The following is a 20,138-nucleotide window of genomic DNA, read 5'->3' as shown; positions in this document are numbered from 1 at the left end:
GCACTCGTGAGCGGCAGCCAGATGGCAAATCCTGCTGTGTGTGTACAGAGTTGGTTGGGTCCCTGTCTGAAGACAAAACTGGCAGGACCCAAACAACGTGGGGGCAGAAGAGCCGTGGCTTGGGAGCTATCTTCATGCCTTTCTGCACGTCAGGCCCTGCTGCTCCTGCTTCACCCCTGCATGGGAACTGCCCCTGTCGGAGTCTCTTCTGGCCAGGGCAATTCCCCTCCGTCGACCCGTGCCTGCTGCCCATCCCCACAGCAATTCATGGTACTGGGCAGCACAGGAAGCTGTGTGAAACACCCTCTGCATCCCGCTGCACAAAGGACTGCAGGGAGAGAGGAAGGCTGGGGCTGGTGGTGGCAGCAGAGGGACACGGCCATCTGTGGTGCCCCATCCTGCCCCAGAGGCAGGTATGAGGAGCTGGGGGCTGTGACAGGGCCCAAATGACTGCAGGCAGAGGGACACAGCAAAGGGAACACAAAGCTTTTAATAACGTATCATAGAAAACAAGGAGTAACAGGAAGGACGATAATCCTAAAATTCCCATCCCACAAGAGTTCATTGCCAGATGACGTCCCATCCCACTGCCGCGATGACTCCGGAGGACAGCTTGGTTCTGGAAAGGAGGGATGGGGCCGCTGGCGGTGCCTCTGGAACGCTGCCGCTGCTGCCTGGTGCTGTGGGGCCGGCGAGGAGCGCAGGGTTAGGGGTAGCCATACTGGTCGGCTATGGCCATGTCTATCTCCCGCTGCACCAGGAACTGCACGGGGCCGATCTTCATCTGCTGGGCCGCCCGCTGCCGCTCCTCCTGGGCCAGCTTCTTCATGCGCTCCCGCTCGGGCCGCTGCTCGGCTGTGATGGGCAGCGACACCTCCATCACTATGGGTACCGCACCGCCGCCCGCCCGTGGCCCCACGCAGGGCACAAAGTCCCCGGGGCGCTGCGGACGAGGCTGCTGCTGGTGCAGCACTGCTGGTGGTGGTGGTGGTGATGGTGGTGGTGGTGATGGTGGGTCCCTCCGCAGCGGTGAGCTACTCTGCGGGGACAGGCGCAGGCAGCTCGGCGCCGTCTTCTCGGCAGTGCCCCCCTTTTGCCCCGTGCTGCCTGGAGATGCCGGCGCTGCCTTGTCTGTGCCGCTGTCTTGGGGCCGGAGGGCAGCAGGGCCGGTGCTGGCCGAGGGTTGGGGCTGCGCAGAGGGTGGCTGGCGCACCGGGCCCACCACAGTCACCCTCTGCCCCAGCGGGTGCACGACCTGGATGGATTTACACAAGTGCACGCGCAGCTCGCTGGCAGTGCCCGCTTGCCCGCTGCTGCTGGCTCCTGCGCTGGCCCCAGACAGCTTCGCTGGGCACAGGCGCTTGCGGCCTTTTCTCTCTGCTCTTTCCCTGCGCGGCGGCAGCTTCCTTTTCCTGGCTGGAGCGCTGGTGGTGGGCTGCTCCTGCTGGGAGCTCTCCCCTTTCTGGGGGGTGCCGGCAGGCGCAGGGCGCTTGGCCCGCTTGGTGCTGCCCCTCTTCTTCTTTTCTGCCACCCGGCTGGGGACAGAGCCCGGTGACGGGGGCGAGTGAGCCTGAACCTCCTGGGGCTCCATCTGCTGCACCTCCTCGGTGGGCTGTGCGCTTTGGGCTGAGGGAGGCGTGGTGACAGCCAGCGTGGTCGGCCGTGGACTGAGCCGGGCACTCGCAGGTGGCGTGATGGGGCGCAGCTGCGACAGCCCACACTGCAGCTCAGGCAGGAACCCGGGGGATGGTGGGAGCCCCCAGAAGGGGTCGGCGGGCGTCCCGGAGGCAGGCTGTGTGCTGAGCTCTCTGCTGTCCCTGGGGTTGTCAGGGAGCTCAGCGACGAAGCATCCTGGGGCAGGGCTGCCGGGGTTCTCATGGGGGACCTCTACAGCTCTTGCCACGTCTGAAAATGCAAGAACATCCCCCAGAATGGTGATGATAGCCTTCCCGCACCCACTCTGTGCAAACACGCACCTGCAGCTCTGCAGCCCCCAAACTCACCGTTGATCCAAGACAGCAAACCCTGGATGTCCGTGATGTCCTCCAGCACATCCGAGCTGGTCGCCACTGCAGGGAAAAGCAACAAAATCCCAAAGAGTCAATGCCAGCTCACCCGTACCATGTTCACAGTAAGGGATCTAGGCTAAACATTGGCTTCCCACTATCAATCAGGACAGGAAAGGTAACCGTAAATCCCCGCACCATTCCACAGATGCACTGCTTTTGTCCCTACAACAACAGATTGTATGTTGATTTCACAGACACCAGCAGGCAGAGAAGTATTGTCCAGTAAGCCCATGTCCCCCCGGAAAGCAGAAAGGTGCTACTTTGATAGCCCAAACACAAACTGACACAAACACTTCTCACTGCCCCTTCCTGCACTCCAAACGGATGCTTACTTGACATCGCCTACAGCACTGCAACTGCAATCTTCAGCTGCCTTGACTCCTGAGTTCTCCTTCTGGACAGGAACCCTACAGAAAGTATCAACAAGTGAAAAATCAGGAGGAAGAAGCATTGTCCCAGCTTTCTTCTGCCATGCAATGTAGTCTCTGGAGGGGGCAATGCTTGGACATCAGCTGGCTGCAACAGCTGCCCATCACTAGCTCCAGCTTGTGTCTGACTGCCATGGCTTCTGTCAGCAAGTGCCCCCCGGTCCCCTTTTCCCCCACAGCTGTGCTGATCGTCCATGTCCACAGCTGAGCAGCTGGCTCTCTGCCGTGACTGCAGCGCGGTGTGGTGAAACACCTGCTGGGTATGGCACACCAAGCAATCCATGGAGCAGTGAGCCACAAGTTGCACTCTGTGAAGTCTGCGCTCTGCTTCCTTGGAAAGGTCTGACATGAAGGTGGGGCTCGGCAGCAGTTTTCCAGGGGAGGAATGACATTTCATCATCCTCACCGAATCGTGGGATGGAATCTCAACAAGAACCCATTTCCTCTGGATACAGCCAGAAGGGCACTGCTGGAGCTGGGAACTCCTCCCCAGCCCAGCTTTTCTGCTGAGACACCTCCCGGCAACCAGCCAGCACCAAACCCAGCTCACCTGGTCACTGCTCAGCCCGAGCTGTGCCCAGCTCACACACACGCCGCAGCGCTGCTTCCAGTGGGCTCTCACAGGGTGATCTCTCTCAAGAAAAGCACAGAGCTCAGTCTCTGCGTGCAGCACGCTCACCAGAGCACCAGCTCTGCTCACCAGCTGTGGCACAAACGCTCCCACCCTGGCACCGACTGTGACCTCAGCGAGTGCCTGCATCACTTCTGTGCTCTCATCACAGGCAAAGGGAGTGGTCACCTCCTAGACCCACGTTTTAGGAAACCAACGCCAGGGTCACCCAGTGGGGTGAATGGGGGTGATTGAATGGGGGTTAATTGAAGGAAAGCAACAGAGAAGTGAAGATGACTCTTGTGCAGCCCAATGAAAATGCAGTATGGCCTCGTAGTGGTCAGAGGAGTCCCAGAGGAAGTAGTGGGAACTGGGAGGAGTGCACAGCAGTATGGGCCAGAGAAGTCCAGTGTGGCAAAGTAAAACCCAGTGAGGACCAGTATGGGCTCAGAGTGATCAGTGGAGTCCTATAGGAATGAGTAGAAACCAGTGGGAAGCACATCTGTGTGCCCCAGGGCCGGTGCTGGCCTCTGCCTCTGGCTTTGGGCCCCAGGGCTGGTGCTGGGCTCTCTGGCTGGAGCTGCAGACTTCAGGGCCGGCACCAGCCTTCCTGCAGAGCACATCACACAGCTGTAGGCACCAGCTGAGAGGTAACAGGTCAGAAAGGAAGACCTTACTATGTGAGCACAGGGACAAGCTACTCTTCTGCTGGGCCTGTGTTCACAGTGAGGCTTTCCCTCAAGAGCGCTGCTCAAGCTGCTGCTGTCTCCAGCTGTTGGTCACTTCCCCCTTCTGGACGCTGTGCCCACAGGTCATTCTGCTTTGGGCAAAGCCTGCTGGCTTAACTCCAAGCCAAGGTCACAGGCCACGCTCATCCAGCTGGTTTGCCTGAAGGGGCTCAGAGGCCACGCGTGGGATCCTTTCTGCTGGTGGTTCTCTCCGGGCAAGAACCTCCACTCTCAGAGCAACAGCCAAGAGCCGGAAGGCAGAAAAAGCTTCCAATCCCCGTGGATGTGGCTGTCTGCAAAGACAACGGCTGCTCTTCAGCAGGGCGATGCTTATCCAGCAAAGCACTCACCCAGCAGATGCCCTTCCTTACACTCAGAACTGTCCCACAGTTGTGCAGCCCGTGGCATTGCATTTCCAACCAAAGTTCACATCCTGTTCCACCTGGACTGCCACAAGTCCGTGGGGCCAGATGAGATTCATCCAAGCGTGCTGGGGAGCTGGGGGAGGTGAAAAGCCAAGCTGCTTTCCATCATCTGTCAGCCTTCCTGGTCAACTGGAGAGGCACTTTGGCCACCACAAACCCCAGGCACCGCTATGGGCGTGGGGCAGAGCAGCTGGAAGTCAATGTAGAGGAAACGGACCTGGGGTAATGGGTTGGCACGCAGCTGAACATGAGCCAGCAATGTGCCCATGTGGCCAAGAAGACCAGTGGCATCCTGGCCTGTATCAGAAATGGTGATGGCAGCAGAGCAGGGAAGTGATTGTCCTGCTGCACTCAGCTCTGGTGAGGCTGCAGCTCGAGCGCTGTGTTCAGTTCTGGGCCCCTCATTGCAAGAAGGATCTCAGGAAGACCTCATTGCTCTCTGTAACTCCTGAAGGGAGGCCGTGGTGAGCTGGGGGCTGGTCTCTTCTCTCATGTAACAGCGATAGGACGAGAGGGAATGGCCTCAAGTTGCACCAGGGGAGATTCAGGCTGGACGTTAGGAAATATTACTGCTCCAACAGAGTGGTCGGCTGCTGGAATGGGCTGCACTGGGAGTGGTGGAGTCACCAGCCCTGGAGGTGGTCAAGGAACACTGAGACGTTGTGTTGAGGGACGCGGATTAGTGAGAGCTATTGGTGATTTCAACCCTGGTGATGGTGTGATTCTGTGATTCTGGATCGGGGATTCAGGGGGTACACTGGCGGAGGGGGGGACAAAGGAAGAGGAGCATCAGAATGGGGGAATAGGAGGGGTGGGACAGGGGAAGGGGACGAGGAAAGGCACCCTGGGGGTCAGAATGGGGAATGGGGAGGGAACTGAGAAGGGGGCAGTGAGGTGGGGGGTGGAGGAGGACTGCAGGGATCAGAATGGGGGAACTGGAGTTGGGAGGGTGCTCCAGTATTCAGGTGGGAAGGGGAGCACAGAGGAGAGTGTGACCCTGGAGGTCAGAAAGAGGGACTGGGGGGTTGCGGGGGGACACAGAGCACCTCCTGCCTCCGAGCAGAGGCCCTGAGTGACACAGAAGCCCCACGGGGGCAAAGCAGTGCAGCACGCGGCCCCTGGCTCCCTTAGCCCCAGTCCCCATCTCGGTGTCCCCCTCCCTCCCCAAACACCCACCTGTAGAAGCTGAGGCAGCGCAGAGTACTGTGGAGTATCACATCCAGATCTAGGGCCCTCAATACAAGGAAGGCAGAGAGATGTTGAGAAGGTGCAGAGGAGTGCCACAAAGATGATCAGAATGCTGCAGCACCTCTCCTAAGAAGACAGGCTAAGGGAGCTGGGCTTGTTCAGCCTGGAGAAAAGAAGGCTGTGGGGTGAGCGAATGGCAGCCTTTCAGGACCTAAAGGGAGCCTCTAAAGAGGAGGGAAGTCAACTCTCTGAAAGGGTAAAGAACAGCAGGACAAGGGGAAATGGTTTGAAGTTGAGGCAGGGAAGATTTAGGCTGGATGTCAGGGAGAAATTCTTTACTTGCGGTGCTGAAACAGCTGCCCAGAGAGGCTGTGGATGCTCCATCCATCCCTGGAGGTGTTCAAGGCCAGGTTGGATGGGGCCCTGGGCAGCCTGGTCTGGTATGAAATGTGGAGGTTGGTGGCCCTGCCTGTGGTGGGAAGGTGGTAGAGATGATGCTTAAAGTCCATTCCAACCTGGGCCGTTCTGTGTGATTCTGTGACTCTATCCTGCTTCTATCAGCGCTCCAGGCCATCCTGCAGGCTGTTGTGCAGAGCTGCAGAGCTCTGCTTCCCGGCCCTGTGCTCTCCAGCACTCTCCTGTGAGTTCCGCCTCTCCCAGGAATCTCCTGTTCCCAGGAACCTCTGCTGCTCCCCTGCACACACATCTGCGTGCACATAGGTGTGCAGAACCACACACCCATGTGCAAAGACTTCCCCGCACACAAACCTGTGCATTTACACGCACATGCAAGCACATCCTTGCACACCTGCATGCACACTCCACCCATGTGCATGCAAATGTGTGAAAAAACACACAGCCGTGTACAAAGACCTTGATGCACACATCAGTGTTCATATACAAACACACGTGTGCAGACTCATCACTTTGCACACCCACATGCTGGAGTACAAGAGCGCGGCTCCAGCCTTGCACACAGCCATGTGCACACACACTCATGGAAAACTAAAAACCCAGGCCATTCTATGATTCTATGATCTCTGCACACCCCTGTTTGCACACATACCTGCACTCACAGCTCTATGACCAAATGCCACTCCCACGGCTCAGCCAACACGCAGACGGTGGGAAATGGCAGGAGGAAAGATGCCCCATTACGCTCCTTCATTCTCCTCTCTTTAATGAAGGCACTGGGGCACAGCTGTAGCCCCATCCTGAGATGAGGGCTGCTGCGGGATTCCTCGTTTGGACGCTGCAGGTTAACCTGGAGCGCAGTCTGAGGGACACTCCTCATGTGCTCTGCAGATGGAAGATGTGCCAGGAGCAAAGAAAAGACTTCCACAGGCAGCGCAGGGATGGCGTTCCTGGGCCGGGCGGTGACATACAGAGCAGTGCCCACTGCCCTGGGATCTGCAGCACTGCAGAAGGGCTCAGGGTGCAGCACTGTGGCACAATTCAGTGAGGACGCCAGGTTCAGCAGCCCCACGTGGGCTGTGGGGGTCCTGGGACGGTGATGGGGGTCCAGTCAGAAACTGTGGGGAGCTGTGAGATCCAAGGGGGTCCTGGAATGGGTAAGGGAGGTCCAAAGGAGGAAACAGGGAGGGGATAAGGAGGAAGCCCAGAGCAGGGATAAGGGTTGTTGATGGGAACTGTGGGTCGCTGTGAGGTCCTGGGCTGGGTGGGAGGGAGGAGTACCAGGTCTGAGGAGGTCCTTAATGAGCTATGGAGATCTGTGGGGGGTTGTATGAATATACATGTGGGGGACATGGGATGGATGTGGAAACAGAGCCTGCAGGAGCAGAATGCTCTTCAGGAGAAGGCAAGACATGCGCTGCAGGTGGGACACAGACATATGGGGAGTTATGGAGACATAGAGGGACGGGTGGGATGTGAGGAGTGGTTTGAGGCAAAAAGGTGGGGCGGTGTAGGAATGCCTTTATTTCTTCCTGAGATGGGACTGGGGGTCCCTGTAGCCCAAAGGTGGGGCCACGATCCATGACCCCACATGAGCCTAACCCCAAGATGACCACATAACCCTGTGTGTGTGCGACCCCATGGCTGCACGTGACCCACAGCCCTGTGTGAACCATACCCCCACACGACCCTGGCACTCCCTGACCCTGCCTGCCCCCATCACGCTGCGACCCACTGCCATGTGGCCCCAGAACTCTGGGATCCCTGCCCCCACCACATAACACTCTGAGACCCGTAACTCCCTATCACCCAACCTGACCCTACCATCCCTTCTGACCCCATTGCTGTGAACCAGAACCCCATCTGACCACATAACTCTGTGCAGTGCCATCTGACCCTAAGCCACCCCATAACTCTGTGACCTGCAGGACCCCCCTGTGACCCACGACCCCCTGTGCTAACCCCATGTGGCCATACAACCATCTGTGTGTGGGGGAAAGGCATCTACTCCTTGGGGTGGGACTGCCCCAGAGCTGCCCCAAAGGCGACATGGGGTGGGCTGCAGCCGTTTCCCTCAGTTTGGAGAGATGGGAACTGTCCAAAAGACCCAGAAGAAGGACATGAATGCTTCTGCAGGGAAACACCTGTCACAAGGTTTGGTGACAAAGTGATCCCACCGAGACTAAGGAAGGGGCTGGAGCTTGGGTGCTGCGGTGCTGCGTGGCAATGAGGGAGACTTGAACCAGGGATGGAGCTGGGATGGACTGAAGGAAATCAACTCCTTAATGGGGACAGTGGGAGAAGAAATCCAAGTCAGCTGCAGAAGGAACAGCAGACCTCCTTACAAAAAGGCATCCCAGACTGGGGATGTTGGAGCAGTTGGGACAGTGGTAAAGAAATGGCTCCAACATCAGGTCTTGGAGCAGTTGCTGCAAAGACCCCGAGAAAAGGCCAAACAGCTCTGATGGCAGCGCAGCACGAGGAGGAAGGAATGCATGGTGGTGCATGAGAAGGATGGAGAACAGCAGCGGTGGGATTCCCCTTTTGCACGGTCACCCACCGCTACGGGACTCTGCAACAAGAAGCTGCACCCTGCTGTGGTCAGCACGGCTGTGTGTGTCAGCTGGGTGCTGCTGGCAATCATCTGAGCTGTTACGGTCAGGAAACATTCTAACATCTGTAGGGATAGCAGGATAGGTAGGATCAGAGTGAGAGCTGTGCTGTTGTTCAGCAGACAGATGCTGAGCAGAGCACAGCAGGGCCAGGATGTTCGGACCAAAGTAAGGTGGAGACTGCACACGAGGGAAGGCACAGGTGCAGGACAGAGCATGAGACACAGCAATGGCAACAGCTGTCAGAAATCCTGCCTGTCTGCATAGGAAAGCAAACAATAACACCAAAAGGACCAGGTTGGCCACAGACCTCACCTAGAGAAACAGCGGAGCGGATGCGTGGCCTAGACTGTGAGCCTGCAGTCCCCAGCCAAGAGGGAACAGGAGAGCAGGGACTGCCAAGGGAGGAGAGCTACAGGAGCAGAAGGAGCTCAGTGAGCAGCTGCGCCTTTTGTCCCTCACCACAGGGAGGGACAGTGCAGAGAAGCCATAGCAATAACAGATGAGCTTTGCTGCTGCAGGGAGAGCTGTGCCTGATGGAAGAGCAGTGATGAGAGCGTTTCTTGCACAGTCCATGGGCACTTGGGGGGGATCTGCTGGGATGGGGTAAGCCCTACAAAGCTGTGGGACAGCCAAAGGACACGGATGGGAGGACCCCAAAGGGGCACTTTGGGGCAGCTATGGGGCACAGCCACACCTAGGAGCTGCCTTTACCCAACGCACTGCTGGTGGTGGAACTGCTGCTGGCCACGGGCCGTGGGCAGTGATAGGGCTGTTCTGGGCTGCTCTAGGATGGCTCTGGGGCTGCTATGAAATGGGGCAGCTATGGGACACAGCCACAGCTCAGTGGGGTTGATGTTCCCGCACACAGAGCTGGTGGTGAATCTGCTCTGATCATGGAACCTCTCCCATAGCCCCCCGCTGCCCCCTGGACTCCCAGCTTGCCCAGCAAGATTGGGGCAAGCCGGGGGTCAGCAGATGTTATAGGCAGCTGATGTACAGCGACCCCAGAGCCACCCTGTAGCGTCCCCTGAACGACCCCAGAACAGACCCATCACTGTCCACAGCCTCATCCGGGGTTACGGTGCTCACAGGGATATGGGTCATGTGGAGCCTTGGGGTCACGCTGAGTTCTATGAGGTTACGGGGTCATGAGAGGTTATGGATCAGGGCCCCACCTTTGGGCCACAGGGAACCCCAATCCCCTCTCAGGAAGAAATCAAAAAAATGCATTCCAGCACCACCCCACATCCCCCATTCTCACTCGAAACCCCTCCCCACATGACCCCAGACCCTCTACATCCGCATAACACCCCACGTTCCCACGCCCACAAGTCCCAGCTTTAGCTCACACGTTGCCTTCTCCTGCGCAGCACTCTGCTCCTGCAGCCTGTGGACCATATCCCCATATCCTCCCACGTTCCTCTGCTCCCATATCCCCATGCCCCCCTCATCACTCGCAACCATATCTGTGCCCTGCACCTGCTCCAGCTTTGCATTCCTCTCCTGCTGCAGCTGCCCCTGCCCCAGAATTGATCAATTCTGTGCTCCCTGGAGGGAGAAGGCGGTGAGGAGGGGCCCAGGTTGGCTACTGGGGTCCTGGAATAGTGGCAGGGTTCCTGTCAGGGACTGTGAGGGTCTCTGAGGTTGCTAAGAAGCCCTGGAGGCAATTAGGGAGATCTCAGGGAGGAAATAATGGGGGTCAGTTGGAGTCTAGTGGGGAATATGGGGTGCTGCTTGGGACTATGGAGGTGTGTGAGGTTTTGGGCCAGCTGTAGTGGAGAAGTTCCTAGTCTGAGGAGGTCATTAAGGGGCAATGGGTTCTGTGCGGGGCTACTGGGGTCTTGCAGGGAAAGTATTGAGGGAGGAGGGAGGTGTCGGGGCTCTGAGGGAATTATGGGTGGGCTGTAAAGGAAAGGTAATGGGTTATCTTGGGGAAAGCAAGGGGCAGCCAGGGGGATGGAAGGGACACCTACAGGAATGCAAGGGGAATCTGGGCTGGGGCAAGGGGACAGCTAGGGGAAGAACAGGGGAACGTCCCAGGAACTGAGTTCTTCTTTCAAATCCACATCTGCTACTTCCTGACGTAGCTGCAAGACTGCCAGAGAAGCTGCAGTACCGCTGCCCATTCTGCTGCCTGTGTCAGAAAGAGCTGCATGTTAGTGGGTGCAACTGCCACTACAAAGCTAACTCCATAATTGCAGACACAAAACCATCACCTTCAGTATCTGTTACAGGCCCTTGCCCTTGCACAGGAACCATTCCCACACAGCAAGGGAACTCCTTCACTGCCTTAGGATGCGGAAGAGGAAGAGCCCCAAAGCCTTCAAAACATGCTATCTTGCCACCAACTTTGGAAGCTACACACACCTTCTCCTTTGAGAATTAGCAAGATGAATCAATGCACGTTGCTGCTGGAGAGGGCTGTGCTGCATCTCCTGCTGCCATCCTTGGGTTGTCATCGTGATGCCAATCCACAGAGCACTTTGAAGGGCAGTAACCTTGCAAGAAAGAACAGAGAGCTCTGCCGTGCATTTCCTGTTGGAACACAGAGATGAGCCATACAGCCCTTGCTCTCACAACACACACCTCTTCTCTTACCAGCTTTCCATTCCTGCACAATGCTGTTCAAACCCCTCCTCCATCTCTCCCTTCATACACAATGCACAGCCTCTCCCCAGCGACGAGCTCTGTGCTGTTTAATGCCTGTGCCATCATCGGGACCTACAGAAGAAACCTTGCGGTTAAGAGGGTTGATTAGACAAGCGCTCTGTCTGGCAGAATTCACCATCTTAAGCACTTTAAAGAAGCGTCTTCTTGAATGCTCTGAATCTCTGTGACACATCAGGAGATGCTGAACTAAACCCGCAGCCTTCTCAAAAATGGAAGGGCTCTTCAGAACCAGCTGGAGGGGGAACAAGATCCTAGGGGGGCTGTGGAGCTGGTAAGGGAGGTCAGAGGGAGGAAATACAGAGGTTCAGAGGGAGCCCAATGGGGGACACAGGGTGCTGTTGGGGACTATCGGGTTCTGTGGAGTTTTGGTTCAGCTATGGGGGAGTTTTACTAGGCCCTGGAGGGGCTATGGGGCTTTGTGGGGGGCTGTGGGGTGGCTACAGGGGTCCTGGATGGGAAATATTGAGGGCGCTACTGGTGCTCTGAGGGAATTATGGGTGTCATGGGAAAGGGCAGCCTTGGGGAAAGCAAGGGGCAGCCAGGGGGATGGAAGAGACACCTGCACGAATGCAAGGGGAATCCAGGCTGAGGAAGGGGACAGCTAGGGGAAGAATAATAATAAATAATAAAGCACCCTATAGCTCCACGAACCCCTATATCCACCCGTAAGGCCCCCGAAGCCCTAGAGCCCCATACCCTCCTATAGCCCTCTACAGCCCCCCTAAAGCACCTCATAGCCCCACATCCCTCCTGATAGCCCCCCAACACCATATTCCCCAATATTTCCCTCATAGTACCTATACCCTCACATCCCCCGACACTCCCCCACATCCCCTGATATTCTCCCACATTACCGTATACCCCCCATACCCCATATTACCCCACAGCCCCCCTGTAGCCCCCACAGCCCCTAAACTCCCACATCCCCCCAAATCTCCCCCACCGCCCCCCGGACCCACAGCTCACCTCAGCCCCGGGGGGCAGCGGGAGCAGCGCCGGAGGCCTCGGGGGGGCACGGCCCGGATGCGGGCAGCAGCGCTGCGGCGGTTGGGCCCCGAGTCCTTCAGCCGTCCCAAAGCCCCGCATCCCGCGCACGGTTCCGCTCCCCGGCCCCGGCCCAAGCCGTTCTCCCGCACACCTCCGGCTTGTGCCGCTTTCCTCAGCACCGCTCCCGTCGTGCCGCGGCTCCGTCTCGCTGATGCCCGCACAGCTCCGGCGCGCAGCGCCTGCGCCTGCGGGACCGGCGGCGTCGGAGAGGAAAGACGGCGGGCTCCGAGCCGGAGGCAACGGCCGCTCCCGCGCTCGGCGCCTCAGCCAATCGGAGCCGGCGGCGCTGCCGCCGACCAATCCGAGACCGGAGGCGGGCCGGAACTGCCGCCGACCAATGAGAGGCGCGAACGGACCGGAAGTGCCCCCAACCAATGAGAGGCCGGAGGCGGGGCGGAGCGGCTGTGGGGGCGGGGCCTCGGGGTGCTCTGTATTGCCATAGGGGATGGGATTGGGATCGGAATTGGGATCGGGGATGTGGGATTGCGATTGGGATGAGGGATTGAGATTGACAGGTGGGTGATGGGCTTGGGATGAGGGCCTGGGAATGAGATTTGGAACTGGGATTGGGATGTGGGCTGTAGGATGTGGGGTTGGGATGTTGACTGTGGGCTCGGAATGTGAGATTTGGGACTGGGCTGTGGGAATATGGATGTGGGATCTGAGGGCAGTGCTGTGATGCCTGAGGTCACCCGGAGGCACTCTGTGATCAGCCCACAGCTGTGTGTTCCAAAGAACAGCCACTGAGGTCAGGGGCAGCAGTCCAGGCAGGGAGATGCTGTGGTGGGAAGCAGGCTTGGTGCCGACGTCCTGCAAGGAAACGGGTGCAGACTGCATGGGACAGTGTAGGACAGCACGTGGTGGAGATGGCTGAGGGGCTGGCAATGCTGGAAGGCCCTGACAGAGCCACGGTCTTTGTGCAGCAGGCCGTGGATGGTGTCTGTGGTACAGAGAACCGTGAGGGGACACACTGTCCTCGTGGCACTGGGCTCTCGTGGCCTCCTTGTGCCCCATGCAAAGGCTCCCACTGCTCCAGGAATAGTCTTGACCCTGCATAAGGGACAGGATCTCCCTTCCAAAGGCCTGGGCATCAGGGTTTGGCCTTTCTGCTCCATAAGGCAAAGGATGCTGTTCTCAGCATCACAGCCACCAGCACAGCGCCTTTGTCTCCCTGTAATCATGGCTTCCAATTATCTGCTCTAACAAGTCCCTGGGGGCCGTGTTGGCAATGGCTCTCAGTGGGGCCCATTCATACTCCCAGAAACTTCCTTCCAACTTTATCTTCCTGAGCACTTTGTGCAATCTTCTCTCAGCACTGGAGGATGATGGACTCAGCACCAAACACCCCAAGGAGACCAGTACAACCCCAAGAGCCCTCAAGTGCTTTGTGCCTTCCTGACATCTTCCTCAAGTCTTCAGAACCTGTACAGCTAACTGGAGAGCTATCAGGAGTGCACTTACAGAGGAGGACCCTAAGGTACATTTAACGAGTCTCTTTATTTATTTATATTTTCTCCAGTATTAAAAGCAAATTAAGGCAGCACTTTGTAGACAGTAATCATCCAAGGCGTCTCCTAATGAGGTTTGCTCTTTCACTGTGTGGACAGACTTTCTCCTCAGCCTCCCAAGCCCATTACTGCTCACGTTGGCCCCGTGGGATTTTCATCCCTTTTCCTCACATCAGTCTTCTCTGAAATTTGCAGCTCAGTGTTGCTTTTCCTTTGCATCAACTCCCACTTGCCTTCCTCAGAGACCAGCTGCACATGGGCACAGAGGGATTCCTCCTTGTTGCCAACAAATGGGAATCAACACGATGCAATTGAATGAACAGTAAAACACTCTCCTCAGCTGGATGCCATGTTCAAGCTGTCTGCCTTCCAGGGGGAATTTCGGTGCCAGAAGAACTTTTGACAGAGAAAGTACATACAAACACAAATAAGAAGTTGAGTAAAGAATTCATTAGACTTCTGAGATGGCCCAAGTTTCCAACTTATGGGAGCTCCTAGAGTAACCAGATAGCTGGGAGGTAGGTATCTGAAAGAACAAAGAGCAAAGGGAGGGGGACATCTGGAGAGCAGTGGGAAGGGCACATGTCCACACTGCCTGCAGAAAACACGACCTTAGCCATGGTCATTTATTCAGGAGAGCTGGAAACACCTGCAGGGAGTGGGAGATCAAATACAGAGGTGAGACCAAGCAGGGCTAGCAGCTACCTGTGTCCCAGCACCTGAATGCTTTTGTGTCCTCCAAACACAGTTCTGGAAAACAGTGACACAATAAATCTCCTCAAAGACTGGTATTTCCAATAAGGAGAGAAACCAGGCCCCAAAGCAGTTTAGAAACTGAGAGGTGTGTTGGCACATTTTCTGTGATTTGGATCTTTCTCTTCAGTTCTTTGTTCCAGTTTTACATTACATAACATCTTTCACACCTACAGCCTCAAAACAAACACACAAACAAACAAAACAACAGAAAAAAAAACATCTTTGACAGTGATAGGCCCAAGGAAAATGGTTACACACTAAAAGAGAAAATAAGATTAGATGTTAGGAGGGAATTCCTAATGTCCTTAACATCAGGTTGTGAGGCAATGGAACAGATTGCCCAGAGAAGTTGTGGATGCCCCATGCTCAAGGCAAGGACAATGACACGGGGGTTGGAACTTGATGGGCTTTAAGGTCCCTACCAATCCAAGCTATTCAATGATGTATGTTGGAAATATCCAAATACTTTATCAGGACGGTATCTCTGATAAAGCAGATTTTATTTGCAATTGCAATGGAGGGGCCTCCTGCAAGCAGGACAGCACTCAGAAAACAGCGTTACATCTTTTATTCCCTATTGCCCGATGCTTCTCTCTTTCTCCCCCAGTTCCTCATTGGCTGAATACTTTAGGTTCCCAATCTTCTCAACGCTTCACTAAACATACAAACACTGGACAAACATAGATCTCTGCTGGCTAAGTGTAAACTTCTAATTAATTAATTAACTTCTGACCCTCACTCCACACTTGGTTATTGTTTCTGGATATCTGCTTGACCTCCCTTGCATAGAGATAAGCTCGGAAGGAGGAAAGTTCTTCTTCAAACCAGTTGCCCTTTTTAGTATCTAATGCAGAAACAACATTCCATTCCCACAGACACCACAGAGTGACATCCGCTCAGAAATTGTACAAAGACAAGTGATAGCTGGCAACCTACTGCTGGGAACCTGTTTTGGCAGGGGTGGTGAACGTGGTGAACCCCCGCTGGTCCCTTCCAACCCCTACGATCCCGGGTTCTACTTTCTGTTCACAAATCTGATGTCATCCAATCCAACGTCCCGCTTTCTTAACTCAGCCGATATCCCCTCTTCGTTCCTCTTCCTTCCTTCAGGTGATCCTGCCCACAATGTCCATGTGAAATGTCTCATCCTGCTTGGAAGGCTGTGAGGAAAGCAAATCTCCGGGATCCCCCAAACAAAGCACTCCCTGCCCGGCAGGGTCGCGGGAGCCATGGAGTCATGACTGTGACACAGAGGATCAATGCCGGCTAATTTATGGAGCGTTCTAACAAGGAATCAACGACTTCCAGGCAAAACTAAGCAACTTTCTGACCACAGGTCATCAGCGTTACGGGTAGAGTACTTTGGAACAGTACTTGTTTCCCTATCTCCTACTCGAAGATCACTTCAGGCAACGGCCACTAAAGGAAAACAAGTAATACTACACTGAGAGCAAAGAAAAGGAGAGAGAGAAAACAGAGAGGGGTGAGCGCTCCCACCCGGGGCGGGCAGCAGGCTGCTGGTGCCAGCATCACAATGGGCAGCGGCCAGCACCGGCCACGCTGTCATCGCGTCGCCGTGGCGACGTTTGTGACACGGGCACCCGGGAGGGGTGTAAAGGCAGAGCACGCTGGTGGGTCCTGCATCCTGAAGGAGCATCTGGCAGAGAGCAGACGCATCTGAAGGATGAGCTCCGGCATGGCTGGCGCCAACAAGGAGCAAGCTGCCGGCACGAGGCGGAACGGGATGAGCGAGGTCGGCCCCGCAGCGAGGCGTGCCTCCAGACCGACATGCACCGACACCGAAGGTACACGGGTCCACAGCCAGCACAGGAGCGGTGCTGCAGCCAACCTTGGCACGAGATGACACTTTCCATCTGCCACCTCGCTCCTGCCTGGCAGCGGTAGCGGTGCCGGGAAGCGGCAGATGCAGAGTGTGACCTGCTTTTCCTTTGCCCTCCAGAGCGAGTTGCCGTCTGGGATGCGGTGGCCGCCTACGTACGGGAGCAGCTGCTGCTGCGGAAGGTGTGTTGGCTGTCGGGTTCCTCCTCTCCCCATCCAGCTCAGCCTGGACTTCCTCTGAGTCTTCCCCTCCACAGAAAGCAGGAAACTGCCCCCACATTTCTCTCCTGGGCATCCCACGGGCTTCCTGCAAATCCTGCACGATCACTTGTGCTGGGCACTGTCTATCTCAGGGCTGATGCCGGTCTCTGGAAGCCTCTGGATCCCAGGAGGCTGCTTCTGCCCTGCCTGCTGTGCTGCATTTGGGAGGGCGAGGGGAAGGAGAGGACTGTGCAGCCCCTTCCCAAAGCCATTCCCGATGCCCTGGCTTGTGCCTCTGAACAGCGGCAGAGGGCACCTGAGCTCTGTCCCTACCTTGGACCCCTCTGGCTCTTCCTCCAGCCGTCCCATAACCCTTCCGCCCTTCCTTTCTCTTCCACTTGCAGGGGGTCTGGATTCCCACCTTCGGCTCCTTTGACACCATCTCCAAAGACATCCGCACTGAGGATGGGACCCTGACTCTGCGGTGGCCCGTGTTTCACCTGGCTACAAATCTCATAGCCACGCACCACCTCAAGGCCCGCAGGGAGTCCCTGCCAGGTAGGAGGGGGGATCAACTTTTGCTGCTTTCATGGACAGGGCAAACGGCCAGCGCCTCCATTCTCAAAAGCAAACCTCCTCCTCTGAGGAGCCTGTCCAATCATGAGGCCGTTCTGGCTGATGTCCACCTGAAGCACTTCTAGGCAAGCACCTGTAGAAAACCACCCGTATCATCAACTCTGTCCCTTGCATTTTTCAGTCCATAGGAAGGTGGAGCCCCTGGAATACAGCAAGGCAGCCGCAGCTGCCTCTCTGAGCTGCGAGACACTCAGGACTTGCATCCAGAGCACCGTGTCCCTGCTCTCCGGCTGCCTGCAGAACGGGGAGAACGTTGCTGTTGTCCTAAAGGACATCGGCGTCCTCCACATCGATGGACTGACGTTCCAAATGAAATTCTTCTTTGACTTCCTCCAGAAGCTATCAGGGAAAGATACATTCAGAAGAGCTGTTTTCAAGGTGAGCTGTGTGGTTTCTCCGTGGCCCAGGCACTGCCGTGACCCTTGCTGTGCCCGCACACGGCCCACCAGGACCTGGCCAGCTGCTCGGGCCGTGCAAGTGCTGTGCTGCTGTCAGCTCTCCCCGCCTTGGGCTCCTCGTGTCCCCAATGCCTCAGCCTTCACGAGGACGTCCCACATCCTCCCCGTTTCTCCCCTGCAGGCCCCCTGGCTGCTGGACACGGTGGTGTCTCGGGTGGCACCGGTGGCCTCCATGGCGCTCTCTGGCTGCGCTGTCGTCTTTCCCATGTGAGTATGTTGGTGGCTGTAGCTGCTGCTTGATGCACCTGCTCAGCTCTCATTCCATAACGCTTGTTCCTTATGACCATGAGTGTCCTGCCCATGAGCATATGTCACAGAATCATAGAATGGAAGGAACCCTGACAGGGCACCTTGTCCCACTCCCCTGCAGGGAACAGGGACACCTACAGCCAGATGAGGTAACTCTGAGCCTGGTCCAGCCCGACCTTGAATGCCCGTCCGGGCACCCACCACCTCTCTGGGCAAGATGTTCCGGTGCCTGCCACCCTTCTGTCAAAAGCTTATATCCAATCTAAATCTTCCCTCCTGCTGTTTGAAACTCTTTCCCCTTCACCTATCTCGACTGACCCTGCTAAAGACTTTAGAAAGTCGTGTGCTTCATGCAGCATGACTATGTGCCTGGGAGCAGGCAATCAGAGAGAGCAACAAGGATTGCTGGAGCACTGCGTCACACCGGTCGCTGTCTTCTCCTCTCGTACAGGTTTCAAATGGAGTTTGTACCCAAACCACCGCCCACAATAAGACGCAGGTCCTCAGGAAGCATCCCTGGTCAGGAGAAACCAAAGAAAGAAGGCACTTTGCCACCTCTTGTCCAGGGCAAGAAAGGTAAAGCAGCTGCCAGCTCCTTTCCGCGGCACGGGCAACATACTTGAGATGGGAAATCCCTTGCTGACCATCAGCCAAGGGCTCTGACTTGTGTCAAAGCTTCACGCCAGCTCAGCACGGCCTCTTCCCAAACTAAGGAATTGTTGGCCTCTCACAAACTAAGGTGCTGGGTGTGACGTGCCCTCATCCCTGGCTATGGCAGGAGGATGTGTGGATCTTAGGCCCCGCCCTTCCCTAGCAGAAGGATATGGTCCCCAAAAGCCACCCTGCCACCTCATCGTCACCACCCAGCTCCTCTTTCCCAAAGCCAACGTCACTAATGCAGTCCCAAAACAGAGCTGAATTGCAGAGAGGAGGAGTGGGGCCAGGGATGGTGTCAGGAAGGGTCCGAGGGTGGTGCAGATGTCAGCAGTGGGGGGAGCAGAGCGTCCCTCTCAGATGTTCTGGGAACAGGCCTGAGAGCCCCTTGTGAGTGAGCCAAAGGGTTTACGGTGAATCTCCTCTGCCTTCTCCATTCCAGTGTCATTTGCTGACCGTCCAACCTTCATCAAACGCTTGAGCTCAGACAGCATGGATGGAGGACAGCTCAGAAGGATAAGGAGCTCACTGCTGAAGGAGAGCTCCAAGGCCAGGTGAGGCTGGAGGCTCTGGGCTGGGATGTGCATGGGGGTGACACAGCGAGAGCCCGTTCCCTAGCCCCAAAGGGTCACTGTTGGTGGCCGCCCAACAGTGCTGAACGCAGCAGCACCCACCGTGCTGGGATGGGGACGCCAGGAGCCCCCCGGCTCACAGGGCTGGCCCCTCTCCGCATCCCAGGAGAGTCACGGGGCAGCCGGCGAGCAGTCTGTGGGGAGGGCTGCGTTGCAGCCAAGGCTCCTGGCTCAGGCTTGCAGCATGCGGCCCCAAAGCCATCAGCCACTCACGCGGACCCCTCCCGCTCTGTCCTTTCAGTCCGCTGCCACCCATCCGGAGGGCGTCTGAAGCCCAAGAGCAGCCGGTGACCTGCGAGCTGCAGGGGGAGGCAGTACCATCAAGCAAACAAGACCAGCGCCGAAGACTGGGAACCAAACACGTGAGCTTCCTTGATGAAGTGCAGGAAGCAGGAAAAGCCCATCGTGAGGATGCGGTGCAAAAATTGCAGACAGCCAAGGCCGCACCCCCTCAGATCACCTTGAGGCCAGCAACACCTTTCAGAAGAAGATCTTCCTCAAGGGCTGAGTCTACAGAGCCTCAAGGCCGACCATCCAGGCTCCCACTGGCTTGTGACTCGGTGAAACTTCTCAGGCAGAGGGCAAAGAAGATCAGGCCAGTGCAGGATGCACTGGGGCAGATGGCAGCATCACCACTTCGTGGGGAGTCCAGGCTGCCTGAGGAGTCTTCCATCACCCGACCTGGACTGCTGCCACCCATAAAAGAAGAAACGGGGTCTCCCGAGTGCCAGCCTCCAAAGACCAAACCCCCAGTCCGCAGGAAGGCCACACCCTACCCACGCTGATGCGGGCATGGGGTGCCCACGACACACACAGCTCCACTGGAGGCTGCAAAACAGATGCGTGAATCCCATCTGCATCACATCTCATACTAACCAGGCTGCCCAGGGCCCCATCCGACCTGGCCTTGAACACCTCCAGGTACGGGGCATCCACAACCTCTCCGGGCAGCCTGTTCCAGTATCCCACCACTCTCTCTGGAAAGAACAATCCAATCTGGCATCCAATCTT

At 56.7% G+C, this 20,138-nt stretch overlaps 2 protein-coding genes and 1 long non-coding RNA gene across 3 annotated transcripts; 1 reads left to right on the top strand and 2 right to left on the bottom strand.

The window, feature by feature from the left end:
* Positions 1 to 706: 706 nt before the first annotated feature.
* Positions 707 to 3,700, bottom strand: LOC149913646 (uncharacterized). The gene is made up of 3 exons (XM_090128978.1): positions 2,402 to 3,700; positions 2,004 to 2,069; positions 707 to 1,905 (listed from the first exon to the last, which is right to left on the bottom strand). The coding sequence occupies exons 1-3, from the start codon at positions 2,406 to 2,408 to the stop codon at positions 707 to 709; spliced, it is 1,272 nt and encodes a 423-aa protein (XP_089985104.1). The 5' UTR covers positions 2,409 to 3,700.
* A 7,087-nt stretch (positions 3,701 to 10,787) lies between these two features.
* On the bottom strand, positions 10,788 to 11,760 carry LOC149913645 (uncharacterized). The gene is made up of 3 exons (XR_016461054.1): positions 11,707 to 11,760; positions 11,064 to 11,198; positions 10,788 to 10,975 (listed from the first exon to the last, which is right to left on the bottom strand). It is a non-coding gene; the product is annotated as an uncharacterized LOC149913645 (long non-coding RNA).
* Positions 11,761 to 16,432: 4,672 nt separating this feature from the next.
* Positions 16,433 to 19,912, top strand: LOC149913644 (uncharacterized). The gene is made up of 6 exons (XM_090129023.1): positions 16,433 to 16,480; positions 16,903 to 17,056; positions 17,256 to 17,799; positions 18,293 to 18,417; positions 18,938 to 19,049; positions 19,369 to 19,912. Exons 3-6 carry the CDS (start codon positions 17,444 to 17,446, stop codon positions 19,910 to 19,912), a joined length of 1,137 nt encoding a protein of 378 aa, XP_089985149.1. The 5' UTR covers positions 16,433 to 16,480; positions 16,903 to 17,056; positions 17,256 to 17,443.
* The last annotated feature ends 226 nt before the right edge of the window (positions 19,913 to 20,138 follow it).

Source organism: Phasianus colchicus, chromosome 35 (assembly GCF_987193195.1).
Source record: "Phasianus colchicus chromosome 35, bPhaCol1.hap1.1, whole genome shotgun sequence".
Lineage (NCBI taxonomy): Eukaryota > Metazoa > Chordata > Aves > Galliformes > Phasianidae > Phasianus > Phasianus colchicus.
This window is presented reverse-complemented; position numbering and strand designations above follow the sequence as displayed.